Below are 22,170 nucleotides of genomic sequence, written 5' to 3' on the forward strand. Positions count from 1 at the left end.
TCGCTCCAGAGAAGAGTGTCCGAGGCAGCGGTCCATCATATGAAGATGATCGATCTACTGCCGACTGTGAACTGATTTAATGAGCCTCCCCCAACCTACTCGTTCCTCACCATCATCGACAGCAACCCTCACAATGAGCCATCCCAACCCCCGAGACTCCATCAAGTCGACGTGGCGTCGCCAAGACAGGAGCCAGTGGACCATCTGGCACAAGATCCTCGACTCCCTTGACGCCCACCATGTCGACCTGGACAAGGAAGTCCCAGTGCACCAAAAGGACGAGAAAATCCCATACATGTCGGAATGGTACCTGCACCGCTGGATCGTCTTCTACACCGGCATGGCCCTGGCCCTGCACGAGCTCTACGCCCGGTACACAGGCTCCAACTTTGGACCCGTCCTCGCCTACATTTTCTACTACTACGCCTCTCGCTACTCAACAATCCACGAGATCCGCATCCTCCGCGGCCTCGGCCACAAATACGGCTTCCTCGACGGCGACCAGCACGAGCGCGACGGCGTCCCGGACTCCGGCGTCCAAAAGACCCTCACCTCCGTCTTCCTCGCGAGCACCGTTCGCCCGCTGTTCATGATCTACCTCTCCTACACAGCCAACCGCACCCCCTCAGCCATTAACTTCCTCCTCCTCCCATTCCAGGCCGGAGTCTACGGGATCGTCCTCGACTTCTGGTTCTACTGGTACCACCGGCTCATGCACGAAGTCGACGGGCTGTGGAAATACCACCGCAGACACCACCTAACCAAACACCCGAACCCGCTGCTGACGATCTACGCAGACCACGAGCAGGAGTTCTTCGACATCGCGGGCATCCCGCTCATGGCGTTCTTCAGCATGAAACTCCTCGGCTTCCCCATGGGCTTCTACGAGTGGTACTTCTGCCAGGAGTATGTCCTGTTCGCAGAGGTGGCCGGGCACAGCGGGCTGCGGATCCACGCGGCTGTGCCGAACCCGTTAACCTTCTTGTTGCGGGTATTCGATGCGGAGCTGGTGATCGAGGATCACGACCTGCATCATCGGCGCGGGTGGAAGAGCAGCTATAACTATGGCAAGCAGACCCGGCTCTGGGATCGGGTGTTTGGGACAAGTGGGAAGAGGATTGAGTCTGCGCAGGATAACGTGGACTATGGGGCGAGAGTGTCGATGCCGCTGTTCTAGTCTAGGTTTGTCTCCATGAACTGGATGGCAAGGGACCGGTTGTCCTGACATAACGGTCGTGGTTGATGAGCTACCAACATGCAAGAGAGCAAAGAGGAATGTCGACACGATTTATGTCCGTACGTGAAGTATAACATCTACTCCTCTCAGATAGAATCAAGCTCTAGCCGACGTTCCGACGGATCCGGAGCGCTCGCGTGGATGGATCTCAAGAAAAGATAGATGAGGAAGATATGCTACAGAAACCATCTTCTCGACATGAACAGATTACTGTATCCGATCTCTGCACCACTTAGCCACCGACAGTCCATGGCAACATGTTAGATCAAACACTAGCGTATCCACCGCTAAACGTTTTCGAAACAACGACATCAGGCAGACTTGCAGACCACGGTAGACAACGGTAGTGATGCTGACTCTCAACGTCATCGTCCCGCGCGGATCTAGCGGATATAAAGCACTAAAGCCCGCAATCTCCAGCACGACATAGATATATAGCAGCAATCCCCTGGACCCGGGAGATATTCGCGACTTGAAGATTTCCGACGAAGAAATGTCCCAAGTGTGGTTCATCACGGGCGCATCCTCCGGCTTCGGCCTCGACCTGGCCCTCCTCGCCCTCTCGGCGGGACACAAAGTCATCGGGACGGTGCGGGATGCGTCGAGAGCCTCGGATGCTGTCTCCGCCATCAAGGCCAAGGGCGGAGAAATCCTCGAGCTCGACGTTACAAAGGCCGATACCATCGCAGCTGTCGTGGAGAAGGCGAATGGCATCTACGGAGGGGTCGATATCCTCGTGAACAACGCGGGGTATTCGCTTCTCGGTGCAGTGGAAGACATGAAGTACGCCGTCCGCCCAAGTCTATACACAATACACACCTGAAACTAACAGAAAACAGAGAAGAAGAAGTAAAGCTACAAATGGAAACAAACTTCTTCGGCCCCCTCCGTCTCATCCGCGCATTCCTCCCGACCCTGCGCACCCGCGGAAACGGAAACAGCACAATCGTCAACATCAGCAGCATCGCCGGACAAGACGCTCAGCCGACATGCGGGCTCTACGCGGCCTCGAAGTTCGCGCTGGAGGGGCTATCCGAGGCTCTCGCGCTGGAGGTCGCCCCCTTCAACATCGCCGTGCTCATCGTTGAACCGGGCGCCTTTCGGACGAATTTCCTGCATGCGTCGAAACAACCCGAGACGCCGCTGTCCGAGCCGTACAAGGGTGGTCCTGTCGATACTGTGTTGCAGAAGTTCGGGAGTGCTGCAGGGAAGCAGAGGGGGGATCCGGCGAAGGCCGTGGCGAGGATTTTCGAGGTTGTGACGGGCACAGGCGAGGCGGGGGGTCTGAGGGGGAAGATTCTGAGGTTGCCTCTGGGGCCGGACTGTCTTGAGCGGATTGAGAGGAAGCTGAAGAAGTTCAATGCTGATATCGAGGCTACGAGGAGCTTTGCTCTGGCGACGGACTTCGACTAGCCATGCATGGTGCCTTGAGTACTAGTACCGTCTAGACGATCCTGGAGAACATCTTCGTTCACGAAATATGGTAGACCTGCCATTCCAAATATAGAAGCCACGAGTCGCACCTTCCCCACTCATTAGAGCTTCCATTGACTGGGCGAGGAAGGTGCGGCCCAGTTGGCGCTTCTTAGGGCTCATCGTACTTTCCTCATACGTTCAAACAGACAGAATTGGCAAGAGCGATGGAGTACGTGGCGCTGCTCTTTCCTTTACATCACATCCTCGGGATGTCTCCCACCGAGCATCGTACTCATGACCCCGGGAGCCTGGAAGAACGATCAAGCTATGCGAATTGTATTCACCATATGCAATATATATCTTCGCGATGCAATCATACTAGTAGACTAATACCTCAGAACCCCTCGGTCGCTCACTCGCTCATCAGGCGTCTCCCCGCGCCCGCGAGCAGCACGATACAAGCTCTCGATGTCATCTTTCCACTGCTGCTCGTCCACCCGTTTCAGTCGCCGATCATACGTCATCAGCCCGTTGACCTCGCCCTCGACGTCCGTCGTCTGCGTCCAAATCGCCGCGCTGCACGCGAACCGCGAGATCTGGTCGCGCAGCTCGGTGAGCAGCGTGCGGCTGCGGTAGTTCCAGACCTCGAGGGTGGCGTCGAGTTCGTACGTTTCGTCGATCGTGTCGATCGCTGCTTGGACGTTCCAGAGGCTGCACCTTTTGTTAGCGTGCTATCTCATTTCAAGGTGCTTCGGGGAAAGGGCCAGGGGCAGGGGAGGGAAGGAGACGAGAGGGAGACGTACTTCTCAATCGACACGTTGTGTCCGATGCCGCCGAATTCGCCCTGGATGCCGATGCGCTCTGGGTCGTAGGGGCTCGAGAGCGAGGAGTAGAAGGGTGTTCCGCATTGCGGGTTTGCGTAGTGGTGGTTGTCCTGTGCTGTTATGTTAGCATGGCTCTCCGTATACCGCATTTCAAGATATTGGAGGGCATACGCTGTAATCTCCCGCGCCGTGATCGTACCATCCAGTCACTGAGTTCACCAGACGCGTAGGGTCAAGCTCTCTTATGCGGTCGGTGAGGTCGAATTCGGGGTTTGTCGAGAGGATCTGGCCCCAGCCTTCGTTGTAGATTACCTAACCCCCCCTGTTAGCTGAGGCTGGTTGAAAAAGGTGTGAGCGGCATACCCAGGACATAATGCTCGGGTGGCTTTTCAGCTGGTTCACGAGAACCTCGAGCTGACGGGCGAACTCGGCCTGTTGGTCTGCGTTCGGCTCGACGAGCGGGAGAGAGGGCATATCCTGGATGACGAAGAGGCCGAGCTCGTCGCAGGCGCGGTAGAACAGGGCGTTTTCGACTTTGATCTACGCCCGTTAGTGAGAGCTGCGAAGGAGGTTTTCAGGAACGTACGTGTTTCCGGACCATGTTGAACCCCAGATCTTTCAGCAGCTGCAGGTCGTACACCATAGCCTCCCGAGTCGGCGGCGTGTAGATGCCATCAGGCCAGAATCCCTGGTCAAGGGTGCCGAAGAGGAATCTGAACTCGCCGTTGACCAGGGGCCGGACAATTCCATCCACGGTTCCCTTGGAGATCGTGCGGAAGCCAGTGTAGCTGCGGATCTCGTCGTCGCCGAGGGTCACGGTGATGTTGTACAAGTTCGGCGAGTCCGGCGACCACAGCTTCACGTCGTCGACTGTGAAGGTGAAGTGTTCGTCTGCGTTGGCCGTGTGAGAGGCGATGGTCTCGTCGCCGTTCTCGACCTTGACTTCGACGGAGTCTCCGTTTCCTGAGGCGCTGTGGACGATCACGGTGACTGTCATGGCGTTAGAAGCTGCATCCATAAGGAAATACTAGACGTACCCTCGCCGTTCATGTCGGCTGTCAAGTCCAGCTTGGTAATGTACTCCTTTGGCGCTGACTCGAGCCAGACGCTCTGCCAAATGCCACTGCACGGGGTGTAGAAGATGTGCCTTTGGTTGAGTGTCTGCTTGCCGATGGGGATGACGGCGTCTTCGCCGTCAGTTGGGTCGTAGACAAAGACAAGCCTGGTCCGTTAGCACTTGTCGCACTATCGACGTTTGCCGGCTTACAGCTCATTGTCGTCACCGAAGTTGACAAAGTCAGTAGCGTCAACCGTGAATTCGAAGTATCCTCCGCGGTTGAACGCGGCCCGTTCTCCATTGATAAACACAGTCGCCTCGTAGTCGACTGCGCCAAAGTTGAGCAAGACTCTCTGGTCCTGCCAGTCATCTGGGACCGAAAAGTGCGTAGACAGCCACGAGTAGATTGTATTCTGCGCTTGCAGGCCTGTTTCGGTCAATTCCACAACACCCCAAGTCAGTAGAAGAGCCACACACCAGAAAGACCACTCTCCAGACAAGACGGCACCAGCACCTCCGTGTCGAGCGACTCCCCAAACGGCGGTACAGCAAGCGCAGCAGCGCTCTCTGCATTCCGATACTCCCAGACCCCGTTCAGAGTCTGCCACTGCGACCGCTGCAGCTGCGGCCGGGGATACTCCGGCCAGGGGTGCGTGCCGACATCCTCTGTCCAGTCTGTGCTCAAGGGGGGAGGCTGCGGCGCATACGGCGTCGCAGCAGCGGTGAGGCCGGCGAGTGCCAGCAAGGGGAGAACAGCCCTCCCTAGGGAAGCCGAACACATAGTATGATTTTCGTTTTCTTTTCTTTTTCTTCTGCTTCTGCTTGTTCTACGAGTCAGTCCGCAGCGGCTCCTTGACGGACCCTTTATAGTTTATACCCTCCTCCTCGCCCTCCACCGAACGGACGACTCCATCCCTTGCCAAGAGTGGGTTCTCTTCTGCCCGGTCATCTCTCATCGAGCTGTCCGATGCCCAGCGACAGACCACACCTTCCTATTCAAGCCCAGCGTCGAGCCCAGCGTCTCCCCGCACCTCCGTAGTACCACACCCCTCCAGCTGCCCTCTCGCAGCGCTGCCGAGACCTTTGATTGCTGGAATGGCACTCTTGGCTGTGGAGACGCAACCCTAGGGCGCCTGAGGCTTGGGGGAGGCCCGAGAAGCCACTGGCGATCATATTATGGGGTTCTCGGCGCGTGACCGATTATTGAGATCGCAACACCGTCTGGACGAGGTCCGTGGATGTCAGCTCCCAAAAAGAGGAAGTTGAAAGGGGAACAGCAGGGGGGAAACAGGAGTGGATGCCCTGACCCACAACGCAGTGTTATTGTTCCTGATAATGGCATCGGTGGGTGGCGTGTGGCTCACCGATTGTCCCCCTGCTTTTCGATCGATCAGCATTCAAGGACGACCCAAGACTCGGCCTTATGGAGAGGCGCCGGCCTGCCGCTAACTAAAGCGCATCCCGGCGGAACGTGGGGTAGGGCAGAGGTTGCATCGAAGGAAATCATGCGGTGCGATCAGGTTGCACTCCGCAGACATCCCCGAGGGTAAAAGACTTGGAGACTCGAGATTTGGATCTGGTTCAGGGGCCAATTCTACGAGGTTCCGGAGTTACAGTCTTCCCGTCAAATTGGTCTTTCGTCTTTTTTCTTCGCACATGGACCCGCGATTGATCGCCAATTTTGAGGACACAACAGGCCGTGGTGGTCCAGTCAGGGCTCGCGAGGACCTGACTATCGAATGTCCTCGGCCAATAATCATCAAAACCACTCTTCTTTCCCGGCTGGATTCATTCTCTGGTTGGACATTCAATATGATTGTCTGAACTCAACTCATCCATGGACGAGACCCCCTCAGCAACCCTGGAAGCCCAGTGCCCTCGCCTCCGCCCGAACAATCGCTGGGATCTCCTCCTCCAGCGACCCCTCGACAGGCGTCCACCCCAACAGCCGCCGCGCCCGCACAGCCTCTGCCCTAACGGCGTAGTTGATAACCGGCCGCCCAGCAGGCGCAAAAATCCCCCGGTCCTCCATCCCCACAGATGTCACCTCCTCCTCCCCCGCCGCCAGCAGACCAAGCGCGTGCGCCTCCCGCGTGATCCACCGCGCGACATCGCCCCAGAAGTATGTCCCGCTCTCGACGAGGTAGTATCCCTCGCCGTTCCAGGTCGCCTTCGCCTTCCCCGCCTCTGTGCCCGCGATCGCGTCCTCGATGAGGGCGACGTACAGCCGCGACAGGTCGAAGATGTGCACGGAGTTCCAGAACGTCCGTCCGTCTTCAAGCTGCAGGCCCTTGCCCTCTCGCAGGATCAACTCCGTAAATTTGTAGATCTGGTCGGAGCGTCTCGAGACGGGGCCCCGACCCGTCCCGTAGATGGTCGAGGGGCAGATGATTGCCGTCTTGAGCGTGTCTGAGCCGGACGCCAGGACGAACTTGTCGATCTCGCGGTGAGGGGCGTCGTCTGCGCATCATTAGCATATCGACAACAGTCATGTTAGTACGAGGAGGGGGTATTATACCAGGTAGAGAAGTCACCTCCCCAATCCCATCCCAGTCATCGATAACCCTCACGCCGTCCTTCGGCGGCGACAGCGACGCTCTCGGATCCAGTAGGACATCCGTACCACTGGTATGGATATATATCCCTCCGCCTCTCCTCTTCAGACCAGATACGATAGCTTTCGCGGAGGGAAGATGGTCAGCGCTGACGGCGAAATGGAGGACGAGCTCGTTCTTCGCGACCTCGTCTTCGATCGCGGCAGTCCCCTCCCTGTCGTCGTAGGTTGCGAAGATGAGGTTCAGCGCGGGGTACCTGGTTCTGAACGCGGACTCCTGCGATCGGTTGCGGAGGAGGACGGTGATGCTGCGTTCCCAGTCTGGGTGGGCTGACAGAAGGGCGTGCAGGACGTCGCCGCCGACGTAGCCGCTCTACGTCTGTTAGCTGACTAGTGAAGGGTTATCTACTAATTAGCTCAGACATACAGCTCCGGTGATAAAGATCTTGGGTGATGACATTGTTTCGCCTGCTTCCCCGTTTTGATGAGTTTGTGAGACTCGACTTGATGTTTTATAGCTGCTCATCGCGGCTGGGGTTGATTAGAAATCGATCACGAATGTCTCCGAAATGCGTCGATATGAATACGAGGATGCGACAGCGACATATATTCAGGATGCATTCTCCGGGAGACGCCTCATCAAGCGCCGACCAGAGAACGATGGCATGAGAGGCGATATCCTGTCATCGAACAGTTTGGGAAGGTCTCACTTCACAGCTCCTGTCCTTCACGCGGCTCAACCGCCGATCGCCCACCAGGGTTAACTCCTTTGGGTGGCCCTGTTCAGGATGACTATTTCCACTAGCGTTTACAATCAGTTTCTCTCTCGGCACTTGTTGCGATGAGTCAACAAGATTCTCATTTGGGCCCCAACCCTGCACGGCGCTCGTGGATCCACTTCATTGGCCTGCGCAACGCACAGCCTCAACACCAGCACGACAGTCCAATGATTCATCGATGACAGCACAAGACGAGACCAGCCATAAAAGACAGGCCACAGCAACTCATCATGCATCATCAAGAAAAGCTCACTGCAAGGGACAGCCACCATGGCGGAAGTCGAAATGAAGAACCCCTTCTCGCGCGACGTCGCCCAACGCATCCGGCCAAAGACAGAGCTCAAGCACGTCCAAAAAGCCAGGATCAAACACCGTCCTCGCGCTCCTCCTCCTCCTGCTGCTGCTGCTGCTGCTGCTGACTCCCCCTTCCTCACTCGCTTCTTTGCTCTCCCGCCGGAACTTCGTCTGGAAATCTACCGCCTTCTCCTTGTCCAGCCACGTAAATGGGACCTCTGTCATACAGGTATCTGCGCGGTAGGCACCAGGAGAGACAGCGACAGCCGTGATGAATTTTTCGGCCGCTTGCGGCCGTGGTTCCGATGCGCACATTGCCGCTACCGTCCGAGTTTCTGGCGCAGCCAGAGCGAGCTCCTCACCTCGGACACCCCGGCACGCAGCCAGTGGGCGCGCCCCAAGGAGAACCCCTATCTCTGCGACGAGTGTTACCCGATGATCCGGCTCTCTCTGGGCCTCGAAAGGGCCCCGACCCTGGACTCCGGTGTGCCGTGCCTGTGCGCGCGCCGCCAAAACCTCGGTGTCCTGCTCATCAATCGGCGCATCTACGCGGAGGCGTCGCCCGTCTTCTGGGCCGAAAACTGCTTCGCGTTTGAGACGGCTCATCTCCTGGCTGACTTTCTGGCGGCAATTGGGCCGGAGAAATGCGCCCGCATCAGGTCGATCTCGCTCTTCGCGCCCCGCGACAACGGCTTGGATACCCTGAACCTCGTCAAATGTTGGCCCCTGCTGCGTCAGTGCACGGCCTTGCAGGAGCTGGACCTAGAGGCCAGCGTCCTGGATGAACGTCGTTTCGTGCTGGAGCCGCGAACAGTTACGGCGAGGAGGGTACGCTTTGTGCAGAGGGCTTCAGACCCGGAGTACGACCGAGCGTGGCGAGAGCGGCGCCTAGTGCCTAGGGCCACGTATGGCGTTGCCTATACAGATCCATTGGTGGAGCTGCTGTCTGCGAGTATGGCTGGAAAAGTCGTGGATAAAGAGGCGCTGCAGCGTGTATTCGAAGAGCACCAGCGTCGTATGCAGTTGGCCGGCAATCAATCCGCAACTTAGGGCTCAATCTCAGGAATAGACCTGCTTCAAGAGCCTGACAACCCCCGAGGCCGACGAGAGACCCGAACACCCGGGAGCAATGGATAGTATCTGCTGGTATCGTGCGGGACATGACGGTACAGCACCGCGAGAATAGCGTCATATTCGCGCTCCATTGCGAACGTCATGAGCCTGACCAAATCGCACTTACCGGTCAATTCAGGGCAGAGGCCTATAGCTCTCTCTACCATCCATTTAGCACAGGCTCTGAGCATTGCCGCGTCGCGTCTGACAATCGCATATCCCAATCGCTGGACGAACACATCCGGGCGACACTGATTCCAGAAGAAAGTCAGCAGGATATACTCGATAGACACCGTCTCGTCGTGATAAAACGCGGACTTGACCTCCTCATGCAAGGGCCCAAAGTTGGATGCTGTGAACACGATGTTATAACCTGAGTCTTTAGAGGCACTGTTAACCGCATCGCAATTGTCATCGATCTTCTCAGAGGCTTGGTCTTGCGAAGCATACCCAGGATCCGAATCTCTCTTCTCGCCGTCCATTGCTGTGTTTCGGTATTGTTAGTTAAACCGTTCATCTGATGACCCTGGTGTTGATCCATACCCCCCATATGGATTTCCGCAGAACAAGTAGAAGATACGCAAGCAGTGCCAGGATCGCCAGTTGCAGAACTGGAGAGACAGCAAAAAGATACCAGGAACATGGCAGCAGGCCCACAGCAAGGTAGAACAGTCTCGTTCCGCAACCTTAGTTCATGTTAGCGAAGGCCATCACATCAGCAAAAAAAAAAAAAAAAAAAGGGAAACACTTTACCTCATAGGTGCTCAATAGGCCTGAGCGTCAACGACCCAGTCAGTTGGATCATCATACCACCCATCGCAACAAGGATCGCGTATCGTTTGATAAAATCAACAGAGGTCGAGTATCCGAGTCACGTCACTTCCTCGGGACTTCACGTTACGGCTCTTGTGAGCGTTAGTCGGCATCAGAGCTTCAGCTTGAGCATGAACGTGAACATGCATGTGGTGGGTGGTATTCAATCTTGAAGGCTCCCCCCTCCTCGCATTCAAAAACGTCCAGAGAAGGGTAATCAGCGCGAGTCTGAGTCTCCAATTCAATTCTCCTCTTGCGGCGTTAACGTCGGCCGTAAGAGCCGAGGAAAGCCATGTGAGGAAGTATACCATACCATACCAATCTACGCTTTATGATTCACAACCCAGCGCTCGGAAGCTCGACCACTCCATTGTGCGAGCCGCGATGCCAGTTTCAGATTCTTCAAGGACCTCCAGGACACAAGCACAAGCTCCCAACCCCACAAGGAAAGGAGTGGGAGTCATCATCGACATCAGGGTCCGAGCGAGCGGGTCAACCCCGGTCCGGGAAGTGCCGATGGCGACTCGACGGCGCCGACTTGTGGCCCGTTTAGTCCAGCAGTGCGAAGGAAATCCGTTCCCCCAGACGGACGAGTCAGCGCCCCTCCCCCAGATTTGAAGGGCGGCCCTGCAAATCCCCGGCCTCGTCTGGACATTTCGATGTGCAATGACCCGGGGGGGTGGGGGCTTGTTCGGCCCAGGAACCCGCTCCTGGACAGTGCTACTCCCCCGCATCTCTGCAAAGCACCCCTGACTATCGAATATCACACTGTGAGAGGCGCCGAAGACGATCCTTGCATGCTGATCAGCTCATGGAGGGGTTTGGGTCTCGGGACGTTGTTGGTGTTTCTCCAGCGTGATGGACGTGTATCCACATGGACTCTGGGCTGGATGTCAGCCTCGGCAGTGATAGATTATTATTAGGTAACGCTCGAAGCGGGACAATCTTGTCGGTAATGGTATTAGCTTATCAATTGTGGTATCTCTGAATGTTTTGATAGAAGTACAAAGTGGGAATTCGAGTGCCTGCACCGTGAAGAAGAAGAAGGAAAACCTCGGCCACATCATCCAAGTCCTATTCCTCGTAAACTACCAGCGCCTGTGGCCTGCAGCTGCCTGAGCTGCGCCTCCAGCTTCTTGTTGCCCTCGACCAGATCCTCCAGCCAGTCCGCCGTCCTCGTCAGGACGTCCCGCTTCGTCGACCGCGTACTGATCTCCAACCCGGGGACGAGCCGGTACAGTTCCTCGTACATTTTGTTCTGGTTCAGTCGCCGGTTTCTTTCCGCGATTATATGCAGAAGCCGTCGTCGCTTCTTCCCCGTAATCTTCTGGACTCCGCCGCGGTTCAACTCCGTAAGTTCGGGGGCAGGCTCGTGTCGCTCTTCTGGTGATGAGGGTGAGCGTTCTGGTGATTGCGGGACGGGTGCTGGCTCCACTTCTGGCGGTCTATGGGACAACGGGCGGATGGACTTCGTGTATAAATAGACCAAGTCTTCAGCATTTGGGTGACTCGGAGGGGAGTTGGGCAGTGGACGGAAGCCGTTCGGACCAAAGGACAAGTCTGATCCCCACATGAGATCATCACAGCTCTCGGCCACCATGGGGTATTGGTCTGGCAGAGCCGGCGGTTCGCTTTGTAGTGGCGTGGTTGGGGATTCGCTTTCCACGTGTATAAGGACGTTGCTCACCACGCCGTTCACGAAACTATCGTACTCATTCTGCACTTGGTGTAACGAGTTCATGAAGACATTCTGGGGGAAGTAGGGCGTGAATGAGGCTTGTGCGTTTGTCAGTGCGGTTCTGAGTTGTATAGAAGTCCAAAACGAACCTGGATTGACCCCCCCGCTTTGAAAGAAAAAATAGGGCGACGAAGCAAGAGGTTTCTGGTTCTGGTCGGGGTCCTGCTGCATAAAGAAATAGGACGGCATCCGGAAGTCGGACTCGAATAGAGAAGTCATGACCACAGTCTCAGATTGAACAGTCTCTCAGCTCAATCAAGAAATGTCTCAACAGTGAAATCGAATGAGTCTCACCCAGGAAGGCACGTTCACAAGCTATATAAGCTTGAAGTCAAAAGAAGCAAAACTCAGCCAGGGAGGTTCAAGGTGAATTCAGTCTGAAACCCATGTCACTTAGCCTTATGGGTGTACCTTCTTCCAAGTTCTGCGGCCGACATACCCAATTTGGAAATCCCCAGGCCAGATTCGCAAAGCTGCCCTTCTCAGATCATCCAGATAAGACCAGATCCCCAGTAAGGCTTATTTCACAGTTCCCACTCTTCCTTTTTGCGGGGCAGACGGTGACTCTCACAGGATCTGGACCTGCCTTGAGTTGACAAGAGGATGCAGGATCACTATGATCTGCGGCCGGCAGAGACCTTCTGCAACAAGCGACGGCTCGGAGTCACCTGCCAGGTTCAGGTGGGGTTGTTCTTGAAGCCTCTTCCCGCTATCACTGCCAAGGGGTCCTCCTTTGGATCAGCTCTCTGGGATACGATCAGGACACGATCACTGTGATCATCCAAGTCAATCTCCCAGCGGCTCGTCCCAAAGGATCTCTGGCGATCCCAGAGACGAAAATCCACCTCGCCAAAGTGCTGAAAGAATCGATTGTCATGCGATCCTGTTGGATTTTGCACTCCCTCTTCTCTGGATATTCTTTGTGATTGGTCTGGGAAGGGCAAATTTGGGGTCGACTCGGACACGAGAGAACCTCAGGCTTGCCAGAGCTCATCGGAAGTATCCCGACCTGCAGCGTCAGAACAAAAAAGGTTTTCTCGGCGCACCAATAGACGTTTCGGGTTTGGTGGAAACGCCCATCAAGAGTTCAAGAAGCTCTGGAACCCCTGTCAAGGTTAACCAGCATCCATCCCGTTTGACGCTTTTCCCCAGTTGGGCAGGTGTTGCGATCGTCCGCACGATGACACTGCCAACATGGGAATGCTCTGCGCCAAGACGCTCACGGAGGATTGAGTCATGACGCCATTCATCGGCTTCGTCCTGACTCGGTCTCTTTCCTTTGTTTTCTGCATCTGGTTCACAACCACCCGAAGCTGGGTTGTGGTTGTCACATCCCGCCTACAGCTGCGCTGCGAAGAGAGCATCAATGAGGGCGCGGGAGGTCGGTCCCAAGGCAAGAACTTGCTCTGGATCATGATCAACAAACAGAAGGCGGAGCGAGGTGGAGCTGCACTGTTCGACTCGTGAGGGTTTCGGCCACTTTCCGAGCCCCGGCTCAAGAAATTACTCCTTCTCGTGGCATTCCTCAAGATTTGGAAGAACTGAAACCCGCAGACCCATTCATCATCATCGCTCACGCAGTATTTGGAATAAGAGAACCTCTGGGAAGGTGTTGGAAAGTCGACGAGACAGGGCCGTTTACGGTTTGCGTCGCCATGGCTCTGCCCGATGAGAGGCTCTGTCAACAAGAGGCGTTCCATTCAAAAGCTAAACTCGGCTCTTGAGCCGTTATTGACCTCAAATGCCGATGCGCTCAGGCCCTTCCCCGTAAATTAGCTCGTCATTTGACCCAGGATCCAAAGCTTTGCGCGGAAGACGAGCGTTGAGTCTGCATGCCTCGAACATGACCCTTTGCAAAGGCCCACAAGGCTGGCGCGATATCAGTGGGAAAAACTCAATTCCCCACACAAGATGAGACCATGAATCTTGAAAATGTTGGCGGTTGAAAGAGTGAGGCGACGTCCACACTCTCCAGTCCAGCGAAAATCTTTAATGAGGAACGTCGGTCCTTGAATGACAACCACCAGAGCCTTTCGCAAAACAACATGGTGGTCAACGGCTCCTGCAGTCTCCCAAGCAAGTAATGCCACACAGCGACGATTCCACACAGCATTGAGCAGTCAGCCTGCCACCCCCGAGCCCTGAACGTCCCGCCGAATGTTGAGGGCTAAACAAGTGGAAGAGACGCGTCTTGCCAGGTTACCCATGCACTTCTCTTTCATGATGGAAGTTTTGGCAGCATCTACACAGTACAGATTCTTCGCTAGCCACAGTCAGGTCCACCGAGAACTAGATGAGCCGCAGCCGGCGTGTTGGGTCAAAAGTCGAAGCAGAGGAACCGGAGGAACTACGTCATAAGTACCGCAAAGCTATATAAATAGTTCAACGCGGCCTCCTGCTTGAAACACTGATTTGTTCTCCGCAATCCACCATTATCAACCTGGTAGGTTCCTAAAGCTGCCCTGCTCCGCTTGATAGGGTTGCGAGGTATATATTATTACATTCAGTCAGCCAATCTCGACGAACCCTCCTTGCATTGGCTCCGTTTAGGATACACAAGCGGCTAATGCGTCATGATTCGCAAGCCTACCCTGGAGTATACAACGCTTTGCCCGCCTCTTGAACAGACCCAACCTGGATTCAACGCTCATGGGTTGCGCGGTTCAGCTACTTCGAGAGGTGCCGTGCTTCCTGTCCTTCCGTCATCATGAGTGTCCAAGGGCGTTAGTCCACAGTAATATCTAAGCTCCAGTGCGTTCCAGCTTTAATTGGGAGGTGATCGAATTCGAGAACTGGACGACGCGCCGAGAATCCTCAAGACACAGTGTTGCTGAGCCACTTCCAACGTTGGGTCCCTCCTGCCAGGTGCCAAGCGGAAGTGGCTGCCCTTTGGTGTTGATCAATGGCGAAGATACCAATTGATACCAATCTTACCTATAGTTCGTCCAAGTCTGCCATGGCGGTCGTATCAAACTTTCAGAACCCGTAGTATTGAAACTTTGCGGCACCTGGCTTTTCATTGGGTACTGCTAAGGGGTTTTCTGATTCTGCGTCCAATAAAATGACAGCCAGTGGAACTATGTGTTCCAAAGGGGTAAAATGCCAGCCTTGGCGACCCACTTGACGAGCCGGCTGGTTCCTGGCCTGAGACGTCTGGAGAGACACCGCCACGAATTCCTGAGACTCCGTCAGCTCGATCCCCAATTTGTCTTTGCTGCCCGCTCTTCATCGCCTGGCGCGTCGTCTGCATCTCGTATCTCGTTAAAACTCGTCATGCGGGCTTTGGTGGACATTTGCGGAATTACCATGATATCGTCCTCCTGAACCTGACACCGGAGTGAATTCTGGGGGAGGGTCCCCATCACCGTTCGTCCACCGGACCATGCGACCAGAGGATGTCTGGAGCCTGGCAGAGGAATGTGCACAATGTCTGGCTGCGTATCACTGGTAAAGATGCCTTCAACTCTTCGTTTCAAGCCCAAGACTCACAGCCTTCTTCCTTTAGACCGCTACTGGGCCGCTCGCCAGCCCGGTTCTTCCCAAAATGCGCGACCGACTCCTTCCGTTGGATGGCGCCCAATATCCTTACGTCCCACCTACCTCTCCCTCATAGCATGCATTATGCTTTTCCTCTTAGTGGTACTCGAAGCCCTGCGTCAGTATAGCGAGCGGAACGGAGGCCTTGTCTTCTTTCAGGATACCGATGACCTGACCAATTCCGAATCGTTCGCCTACAACTATCTCCCTGTTATCATTGCTCTTGTCCTGGCGACACTCTGGTCGTTTATCGACTTCGATGTATTGCGTCTCGAACCTTATTTCCAGCTGTCCCGCCCGGAAGGATGCCAGGCAACGGTGCTATTTATCAACTACAACTTTGGTCAGAGCTTCATCACCCCAATAACCTCTGCGAAGCGGCGGCATTGGCTGGTACTGTCGGTCTCTTTGGTTACACTTCTCATTCGTATTTTCCACCCCGCATTACAAAGTGCCCTGTTGGAACTAAGGGAGGTCACGATGGTAGCGGACGAACAAATGAAGACCTGGTCTGAATTGGTGAATTTGCGAGCTCAAGCTCGGTGGTTTGCCGCTCAGGAGGACAGTGAAAGCAACAGCTTCGATGCGTATTTTACGGATAGTGTCAACCTCCAGCAGACTCGCTCTGGGGAATATGCCGTCGCCCCAGTCCAGATTCCGATGGATGACCGTCGTGAAAGCACTGTTTGGACGCTGAACCAAACACTCTATTGGACTCAGCTTGATTGCCGGGACTTGTTTACCGATGCTGCCTTCCCCGTTTCCATAAATGAGACGGATTCTGATTCCTGGCTATCGTGGGACGTCCGAGGGATCCCGTTTACCTGGCTGGATGAGGAGTGTACTTTGGATTTTGTATACGACAACATGCTGTATTCTGACACCGATTTCCTTCAGGTCCGGTATTGGGAGCCGACCTGGACAAATGACGAGCTGACTGCCGCTGATAAGAGCTTTATTACGGCCAACTGTGACCAGATTGATCTCTATGGCGTACTTTTATCGGTTAATGCGACATCTCTTGGCTCAAATTCCATTCGGAGATTGGGAAGCGCTTTGATGTCATCCGCAACCATGTTTGCCTGCAACATCGAATACTTTCAGGCCGAAGCTGAAGTCACAATGCACGCAAACAGCTCAATCACCAGTACTACCCTACGCAACGACACGATCAGGGAACTCACACAGGAACAGTTCAACATCGACGCTTTCCAAAGCTTCTTATCCCACAGAGCTATGTATACTAGCGACATGCTCTTTGTGCAAACCAATGAGACGACTGGAGAGCGTACCTTGACTGAGTTGCCCGTGATCAGTCAATACGTTGGTGACCTCGACCCTGTCATGGTTCTCGAATCGTCCAAGGCCATGAAGCTGGACGAACTCACCTCCAAGGTCGTCAGGGGGGTCAAGCAAACATTCATTCTCACACTGGGTCGTTTATTCAATCCTGACGTCGCTCCCTCTACGGTTCCTGCCGTCCGGTCAACACGCCAAGTTTCGATCGCGACGGTCTCGGTTGTCGTGCGTTGCGCGGAGGCTATTCTGGGTCTTGGCACTGCGCTTTCCCTAATCATGCTCCGTTATTACCATAAGCGACCGAATATCCTCCAAAGTGATCCAGGTTCCATTGGAGCCATGTGCAGCATGTTGACTGACGTCTTTGGTGCCAGTACTATTCTAGCCCACCCTCGGTCTGACTTTCACCAGTTCTCAACGCGTCAACTTCGCCACCTGCTACGAGACTGCCGGTTAAAATGGTTCCACAGTCCCCTCGGAAGTCGTCTTGAGATTGTCACTAGCGATGGTTCACCACTGATCCTGGATGAGCAAATGCGGACTCGTGTAGATCCAAGACCCCATTTCTTGATTATTCCCATATTCATCCTCGAGTTTCTTCTGCTCGTCGCGGTCATTGTTCTCATGAGCTTGGTTGTCTCATCGCTTGCCAAGGACGGAGGATTCCAACACTTGAACCAGTCGAGTTCAAGCTTTCTCCAAGTCGTCCTATCATTTCTGCCATCCGTTGTGGCCTCGGCCGTGGCTGCGCTCTGTACATCCATCCATCGGAACCTTAGCATTCTCGAGCCATGGGTTCACCTCCAGCGCGGTATGGCTAGTGTTGGGACGTCGTTGACCATGAATTACTCTTGCCAGAATCCATGGACGGTGTTACCGAAGGCTACAAGGAATCGCCACGTTCTCCTGACCCTTGTCTCGGTTGCTTGCATTGCCAACACTATCCTTACTATGGTTGCCGGTGGGCTGTTCACGCAGCAGATGACCGAGTCCGCAACGCCGACAGATACACTTTTTGCAAACTATAGCCATTCTGTATTCCGACAAAACGACTTTGCGGCGGACTTTACCGAGTATGACCTGATCCAAACGAGCATTACTAGCGGGGTTCCGCTGCTCCCCTGGACAAGCACGAATCACTCGTTTGCCCCTATTGCGATTCAGAACCCCGATTCGGACTCGTCGTATAGTGCTACCACTCTGGGTATTGGGGCCGATCTTGATTGCCGAACATTAACCATCGCCGACAACCTTGTCTTCCTTGAGGACGGGCCGTACTGGAAATATCGCCCCTCGGATGCCCCTAACCAGGAGTGCTGGGTCAAGATGTCGCCCCCGCGTGATCCGAACGATAGGTTCTCCCTGTCGATTAATTTCTTCTCCCCAAGCGCCACAGCTGAAACGGATATATGTCAAACATCCACAGTGACGGTTGTCGGTCGGTGGAATTATACAGCGGCCTCGGAAATCACTCATAACAACACTGTTGCTTTGCAGTGCGAGCCGGACCTCCAGATGAAAAACTTCTCCATCGCTTTCGACCACAAGGGCCAGATCCTGGACCACCATGCGATTCCGGACACCGACATCACCACTGGCAGCATGTTCAAAAATGCGACCATCAGCCTTGGCCAGTTTAATAAGGTGTTTGCCGCCATACCTCAGAGTTTCTATGGGGAGCAATTTAGGAACTCAAGCTATGTCTCGTCGTATGATTGGGCCGGGTTCCTTGTTGCACTTCTCTACAAGCGTGACGTGGCTCCCATTACCCACCTCGACCCCGATAGGCTTATGGATCTTTCTCAAGCTGTGTATCAATGGGTGTATAGTACATACTTTTCGCTCTGGCGTGAGATCTATCTTCTACCGCTCGAAGACCCACCTGTTGCTGAAAATGCTACTGTTATATGGAGTGCGTGGCGCATGGAGCCGTCGGTGTCGTCTCTGGTTGTTGCCATGACCATCATTGCCCTGGACACAGTGATAGTCCTCATTGTTTTCGGTACCCGACGCGGCCGGTTCAAGGGCCCTCGAATTCCGAGATCTATCGGTTCAGTTATTCCCTGGATTGCCAACAGCCGTATGATCGAGGACTTCCGCGGTACCTACGGCTGGACGAATGCGCAGCGGCAGATCCATCTAGAGAAACTTGATAAGCGGTACACATTCCGCATGTTTCTACGAGAGGATAATCATTGGAGATATGCGGTGGATGAAGAGCCACCGATGGCGGCGGTAAAGGTGGAGAGTGGCCCAGCTGGTGCGGAAACCATCGCGACGAAGCCAGCGGAGGAGATAGAGCTCAGCGTTGTGGAAACTCCGGAGACGCCTCCCGAGAGTCCGGTGAGTCCAGTGGAGCCTTCGGAAGGCCTGGAGACTTCTGAACGGACTGAGCGTCGTGAGCAGGACTCACGAGCTACGTGATATGACTGTACATATTAGACATGTTTCAATAGCCATTTTGGATATTATGGAGCATCCATAGTACATCGATAGAGGCCCTGTCAGCCGGGGATTGGATCTGGCCATCCGTTGTGATATCCCATCTGCAATCAACCCCACTGCGACGAACTCGCCATCGTCCGGCCATCCTGCATTATTAGTGTTGCCTCGACAACGTGGATCCTTCGGGCTAATTAATCGATGGCCTGAATCTGAACGTCTCGGGCCCTGCCGGCAGCGCCTCCTTTGATAACTTAAGTTAAATGCCGAACCGCCAGCTGTTAGAGATAACTCACCTCAGAGCATACCTTTCCAGACAACACCGATCCAGCAATGGACATCCCCGTCCTCGACTTTGCGGATTTCACGCACGGCAGCCAGGTCCAGCGGGATGATTTCTGTCGACGGCTTTACGCTGCGTTATCGTCGCTGGGGTTTGTGAAGATCCGCAACCATACTATCCCGGATGAAACGCTAGATCGTGTCTTCGACTGGGTGAGGCTTGCACCTTTCTTCTGGTTTTCTCTACGCACTGTGCTGATAACTCTCAGAGCAAGGAATTTTTCGGCCTCCCCCTCGAAGACAAGATGCAGGCCGCACACCCCGTCCAAGCGAACCCGCACCGGGGCTGGAGTTGCGTCGGACAAGAGAAACTCTCCGTCATCAGACAGGGAAAGGCTGTTTTCGATCTCAAGGTTCTCACCGACTTTCATTCCTCTTTACGAGTACATACTGATAGCGCGATAGGAATCATTCGACCAAGGTCCCGCGACAGACACCATGTATCCCAACATCTTCCCCCCGGACTCCATCCTTCCTAGCTTCCGCCTCTTTATGGAATCCTTCTACGAAGAGTGTCAAGCGCTCCACCTGAGCCTGCTCAAGGCCGTTGCCCTCTCGCTGTCGCTAGAGGAATCATTCCTCGTCTCGCGGTGCGGCGTGAACAGCTCCGAACTACGGCTCAACCACTACCCCGCCGCCAAGTGCGCGGACCTGCAAGACGGGAGCATGATGCGGATCTCGTCGCACTCCGATTTCGGCACAATTACGCTGCTCTTTCAGGATGGAGTTGGCGGGTTGGAGATTGAGAGCCAGGATGAAGCTGGGGTATATATTCCTGTTTTGCCTTCTGGCTCCTCCTCCATCTCGACGGGCGGTTCTGCGGGGAGGGAGATGATTCTGAATGTTGGTGACTGTTTGCAGCGGTGGACGAACGATCGGTTGAGGTCGGCGAATCATCGTGTTACGCTGCCTGTTGGGCTGAAGGATGCGAAAGGCGAAGGAGCGACAGTCCCGAATCGGTATTCGATTGCGTACTTTGGCAAGCCGAGTCGGGAGGTTTCCGTCGCTGCGATACCGGAGTTGGTGGAGGTTGGCGAGGAGGTCAAGTATACGGGCGCCATGACGGCTTGGGAATATAATCAGTCGCGGCTGCTGCAGACTTATTAGCGTCTGAATCTACACCCATTGTGATGGATGGCTAGGCAGGTTTACTCACAGATAGATAGCGCTGCTTTGGATGTGATTCGTTCTTTCCTGACTTACTTCTTTCCTTGTTTCTTGGTCAATCCAGGATCAGCACGGCATCGGAACCCCGGAACTGGGTCCTGGGTCAATGGAATCCTTGTCTCTTGCAGGGAATGCTTCCTTCGGCGGGCGAAATGCCGGGTGGTCCTTCCTGCGAACTGGCGGTCTGATTGTGACGGGGGATGGAGACAGGGTTGAACCAACCTGCTCGGGGGACGACTTGGACGGTGTTTTCAAGTCGTCGGCCATGTTTTGAGGATATTCGTTTAGGAACTTTTCGAGGACGGCTTGCCCGTTGGTGCCTCCGGAAAGCGTCATGGCTTCTTTCATCCCTATTGTTGCACCCTTTCCCAACAACAGCGTCACAACGTCCAACACATTTTGCCATTCTCCACTCGCGTAATCCGTCTCAACGCGCAAGAGAGCCTTCACTTCGCTCAGCACATACGCTAGAGCCCTTTTCCCGTTCCGATCTTCGGCGTTCACATCCGCTCCGCGTTTGACGAGCGTACGCATCATGGACCAACAACGTGCCCGAGCAGCAACAACTAGGATCGGATTGCCATCTGTGTCGCGAGAATTGCAGTCCGCGCCAGCTTTCACAAACAATTCAGCCTGTATCCATTCTCGGTTTTCCGCAGCGTACGACGTCGCGGTAATGTGGGACGGTTCACCAGTTGTTGCCCGGTAATTTGCACCGGAAGTGAGCAGGGAGACGACGGTGTCCCAGCTCTGGCAGCAGAAAGCTCTGAGAAGAACGGTATGATTCTCTTCATCGCGTACCTCCAAGTCGGCTCCCTGTGTAGAAAGGAGTCTCACCGTACTCCAGGCTCCAGAGGCTGCGGCCGCGGTGATGGCTGGTCGTGAATCTACTGATTTTCCGTTCGGATCTGCACCCATCTCGACCAGGGCCTCAACGATTTCCCACTGCTTGTGATATATAGCATTCGAGAACAGGAGCCGCGGGCCTGGGAGCTGGGTATTGATTTCGGGGTTGTTTTGGAGAAGCCGGTACACTTTGTTCCAGTCACCTTCTCCCGCTGCTTCCAGCAGACGGGTTTCAATTGCAGGAGTGTCACTGGCGGGAACTGTCTCGCGCTGTCAGCTAGAGAGTACACGCGGAAGAAACTGGCGGGAATCTCACTATCTGCCTCTCTCTGCCTCTCTGTATGTCCGGAAACAATCGATTCGACTTCCGAGAGGATCTGGTCCTTGTATTGACCAAGAATCTCGGAGGAGATGCCTCTGTCTTTAAGAGATCGGCGGATATCTCTCCAGATCTCAGTGCTGTTCGTTGAGAGCGAGTCGATCGTACACACCGAGGTCGATGACGCAGTTTTCATCTTCCGGAACTCCCTTGAAACAAGAAGTCGTACCATATCCCTCGTTTCAGCTGCGCAGGCGCTGTTACAAAGTTATTGGTTCGCTCTCTCCAGCGATTGGTCGTGCAAAGCTCACTCACTCGTTAAACATCCCGCGAAGTAGGAGGAGATTCGCCTTCTGTGCCTGTATCTTATCTTTCCATCCCTCCACTTTTTCA

General features: G+C 54.7%; 12 protein-coding genes across 12 annotated transcripts; 6 read left to right on the forward strand and 6 right to left on the reverse strand.

The window, feature by feature from the left end:
* Nucleotides 1-133: 133 nt before the first annotated feature.
* BJX67DRAFT_370086 (sterol desaturase family protein) lies at nucleotides 134-1,177 on the forward strand (the record flags this gene model as incomplete). The annotated part of the gene is made up of 1 exon (XM_071030873.1): nucleotides 134-1,177. One exon carries the CDS (start codon nucleotides 134-136, stop codon nucleotides 1,175-1,177), a length of 1,044 nt encoding a protein of 347 aa, XP_070889558.1.
* Nucleotides 1,178-1,454: 277 nt separating this feature from the next.
* BJX67DRAFT_242567 (putative short chain oxidoreductase/dehydrogenase) lies at nucleotides 1,455-2,661 on the forward strand. Its single transcript, XM_071026120.1, has 2 exons — nucleotides 1,455-2,020; nucleotides 2,077-2,661. The coding sequence occupies exons 1-2, from the start codon at nucleotides 1,731-1,733 to the stop codon at nucleotides 2,648-2,650; spliced, it is 864 nt and encodes a 287-aa protein (XP_070889559.1). The 5' UTR covers nucleotides 1,455-1,730; the 3' UTR covers nucleotides 2,651-2,661.
* A 378-nt stretch (nucleotides 2,662-3,039) lies between these two features.
* BJX67DRAFT_377935 (putative hydrolase) lies at nucleotides 3,040-5,315 on the reverse strand (the record flags this gene model as incomplete). The annotated part of the gene is made up of 8 exons (XM_071032241.1): nucleotides 3,040-3,364; nucleotides 3,457-3,587; nucleotides 3,649-3,789; nucleotides 3,841-4,017; nucleotides 4,064-4,467; nucleotides 4,515-4,699; nucleotides 4,745-4,961; nucleotides 5,012-5,315. The coding sequence occupies 8 exons, from the start codon at nucleotides 5,313-5,315 to the stop codon at nucleotides 3,040-3,042; spliced, it is 1,884 nt and encodes a 627-aa protein (XP_070889560.1).
* Nucleotides 5,316-6,386: 1,071 nt separating this feature from the next.
* Nucleotides 6,387-7,548, reverse strand: BJX67DRAFT_377936 (uncharacterized protein; the record flags this gene model as incomplete). Its single annotated transcript, XM_071032242.1, has 3 exons — nucleotides 6,387-6,994; nucleotides 7,053-7,461; nucleotides 7,516-7,548. 3 exons carry the CDS (start codon nucleotides 7,546-7,548, stop codon nucleotides 6,387-6,389), a joined length of 1,050 nt encoding a protein of 349 aa, XP_070889561.1.
* Nucleotides 7,549-8,269: 721 nt separating this feature from the next.
* Nucleotides 8,270-9,840, forward strand: BJX67DRAFT_344137 (uncharacterized protein). The gene is made up of 2 exons (XM_071028220.1): nucleotides 8,270-9,653; nucleotides 9,725-9,840. The coding sequence occupies exon 1, from the start codon at nucleotides 8,597-8,599 to the stop codon at nucleotides 9,209-9,211; it is 615 nt and encodes a 204-aa protein (XP_070889562.1). The 5' UTR covers nucleotides 8,270-8,596; the 3' UTR covers nucleotides 9,212-9,653; nucleotides 9,725-9,840.
* Nucleotides 9,238-9,824, reverse strand: BJX67DRAFT_377938 (uncharacterized protein; the record flags this gene model as incomplete). The annotated part of the gene is made up of 2 exons (XM_071032243.1): nucleotides 9,238-9,758; nucleotides 9,818-9,824. The coding sequence occupies 2 exons, from the start codon at nucleotides 9,822-9,824 to the stop codon at nucleotides 9,238-9,240; spliced, it is 528 nt and encodes a 175-aa protein (XP_070889563.1).
* A 183-nt stretch (nucleotides 9,841-10,023) lies between the features above and the next one.
* On the forward strand, nucleotides 10,024-10,927 carry BJX67DRAFT_242590 (uncharacterized protein). Its single transcript, XM_071026121.1, has one exon. The coding sequence runs from the start codon at nucleotides 10,235-10,237 to the stop codon at nucleotides 10,703-10,705; it is 471 nt and encodes a 156-aa protein (XP_070889564.1). The 5' UTR covers nucleotides 10,024-10,234; the 3' UTR covers nucleotides 10,706-10,927.
* Nucleotides 10,928-12,492, reverse strand: BJX67DRAFT_242637 (basic helix-loop-helix domain-containing protein). Its single transcript, XM_071026122.1, has one exon. The coding sequence runs from the start codon at nucleotides 12,042-12,044 to the stop codon at nucleotides 11,151-11,153; it is 894 nt and encodes a 297-aa protein (XP_070889565.1). The 5' UTR covers nucleotides 12,045-12,492; the 3' UTR covers nucleotides 10,928-11,150.
* A 108-nt stretch (nucleotides 12,493-12,600) lies between these two features.
* Nucleotides 12,601-14,272, reverse strand: BJX67DRAFT_344143 (uncharacterized protein). The gene has a single exon (XM_071028221.1). It carries the CDS (start codon nucleotides 13,523-13,525, stop codon nucleotides 12,941-12,943), a length of 585 nt encoding a protein of 194 aa, XP_070889566.1. The 5' UTR covers nucleotides 13,526-14,272; the 3' UTR covers nucleotides 12,601-12,940.
* Nucleotides 14,273-15,028: 756 nt separating this feature from the next.
* BJX67DRAFT_242692 (DUF3433 domain-containing protein) lies at nucleotides 15,029-19,484 on the forward strand. Its single transcript, XM_071026125.1, has 2 exons — nucleotides 15,029-15,272; nucleotides 15,331-19,484. The coding sequence occupies exons 1-2, from the start codon at nucleotides 15,221-15,223 to the stop codon at nucleotides 19,083-19,085; spliced, it is 3,807 nt and encodes a 1,268-aa protein (XP_070889567.1). The 5' UTR covers nucleotides 15,029-15,220; the 3' UTR covers nucleotides 19,086-19,484.
* Nucleotides 19,262-20,615, forward strand: BJX67DRAFT_242688 (isopenicillin N synthase family dioxygenase). The gene is made up of 3 exons (XM_071026124.1): nucleotides 19,262-19,598; nucleotides 19,655-19,798; nucleotides 19,851-20,615. Exons 1-3 carry the CDS (start codon nucleotides 19,437-19,439, stop codon nucleotides 20,550-20,552), a joined length of 1,008 nt encoding a protein of 335 aa, XP_070889568.1. The 5' UTR covers nucleotides 19,262-19,436; the 3' UTR covers nucleotides 20,553-20,615.
* On the reverse strand, nucleotides 20,616-21,809 carry BJX67DRAFT_242684 (ankyrin repeat domain-containing protein). The gene has a single exon (XM_071026123.1). It carries the CDS (start codon nucleotides 21,528-21,530, stop codon nucleotides 20,679-20,681), a length of 852 nt encoding a protein of 283 aa, XP_070889569.1. The 5' UTR covers nucleotides 21,531-21,809; the 3' UTR covers nucleotides 20,616-20,678.
* Nucleotides 21,810-22,170: the final 361 nt, after the last annotated feature.

Source organism: Aspergillus lucknowensis (assembly GCF_044049455.1).
Source record: "Aspergillus lucknowensis strain CBS 449.75 chromosome Unknown BJX67scaffold_5, whole genome shotgun sequence".
In the NCBI taxonomy this organism is placed as follows: domain Eukaryota; kingdom Fungi; phylum Ascomycota; class Eurotiomycetes; order Eurotiales; family Aspergillaceae; genus Aspergillus; species Aspergillus lucknowensis.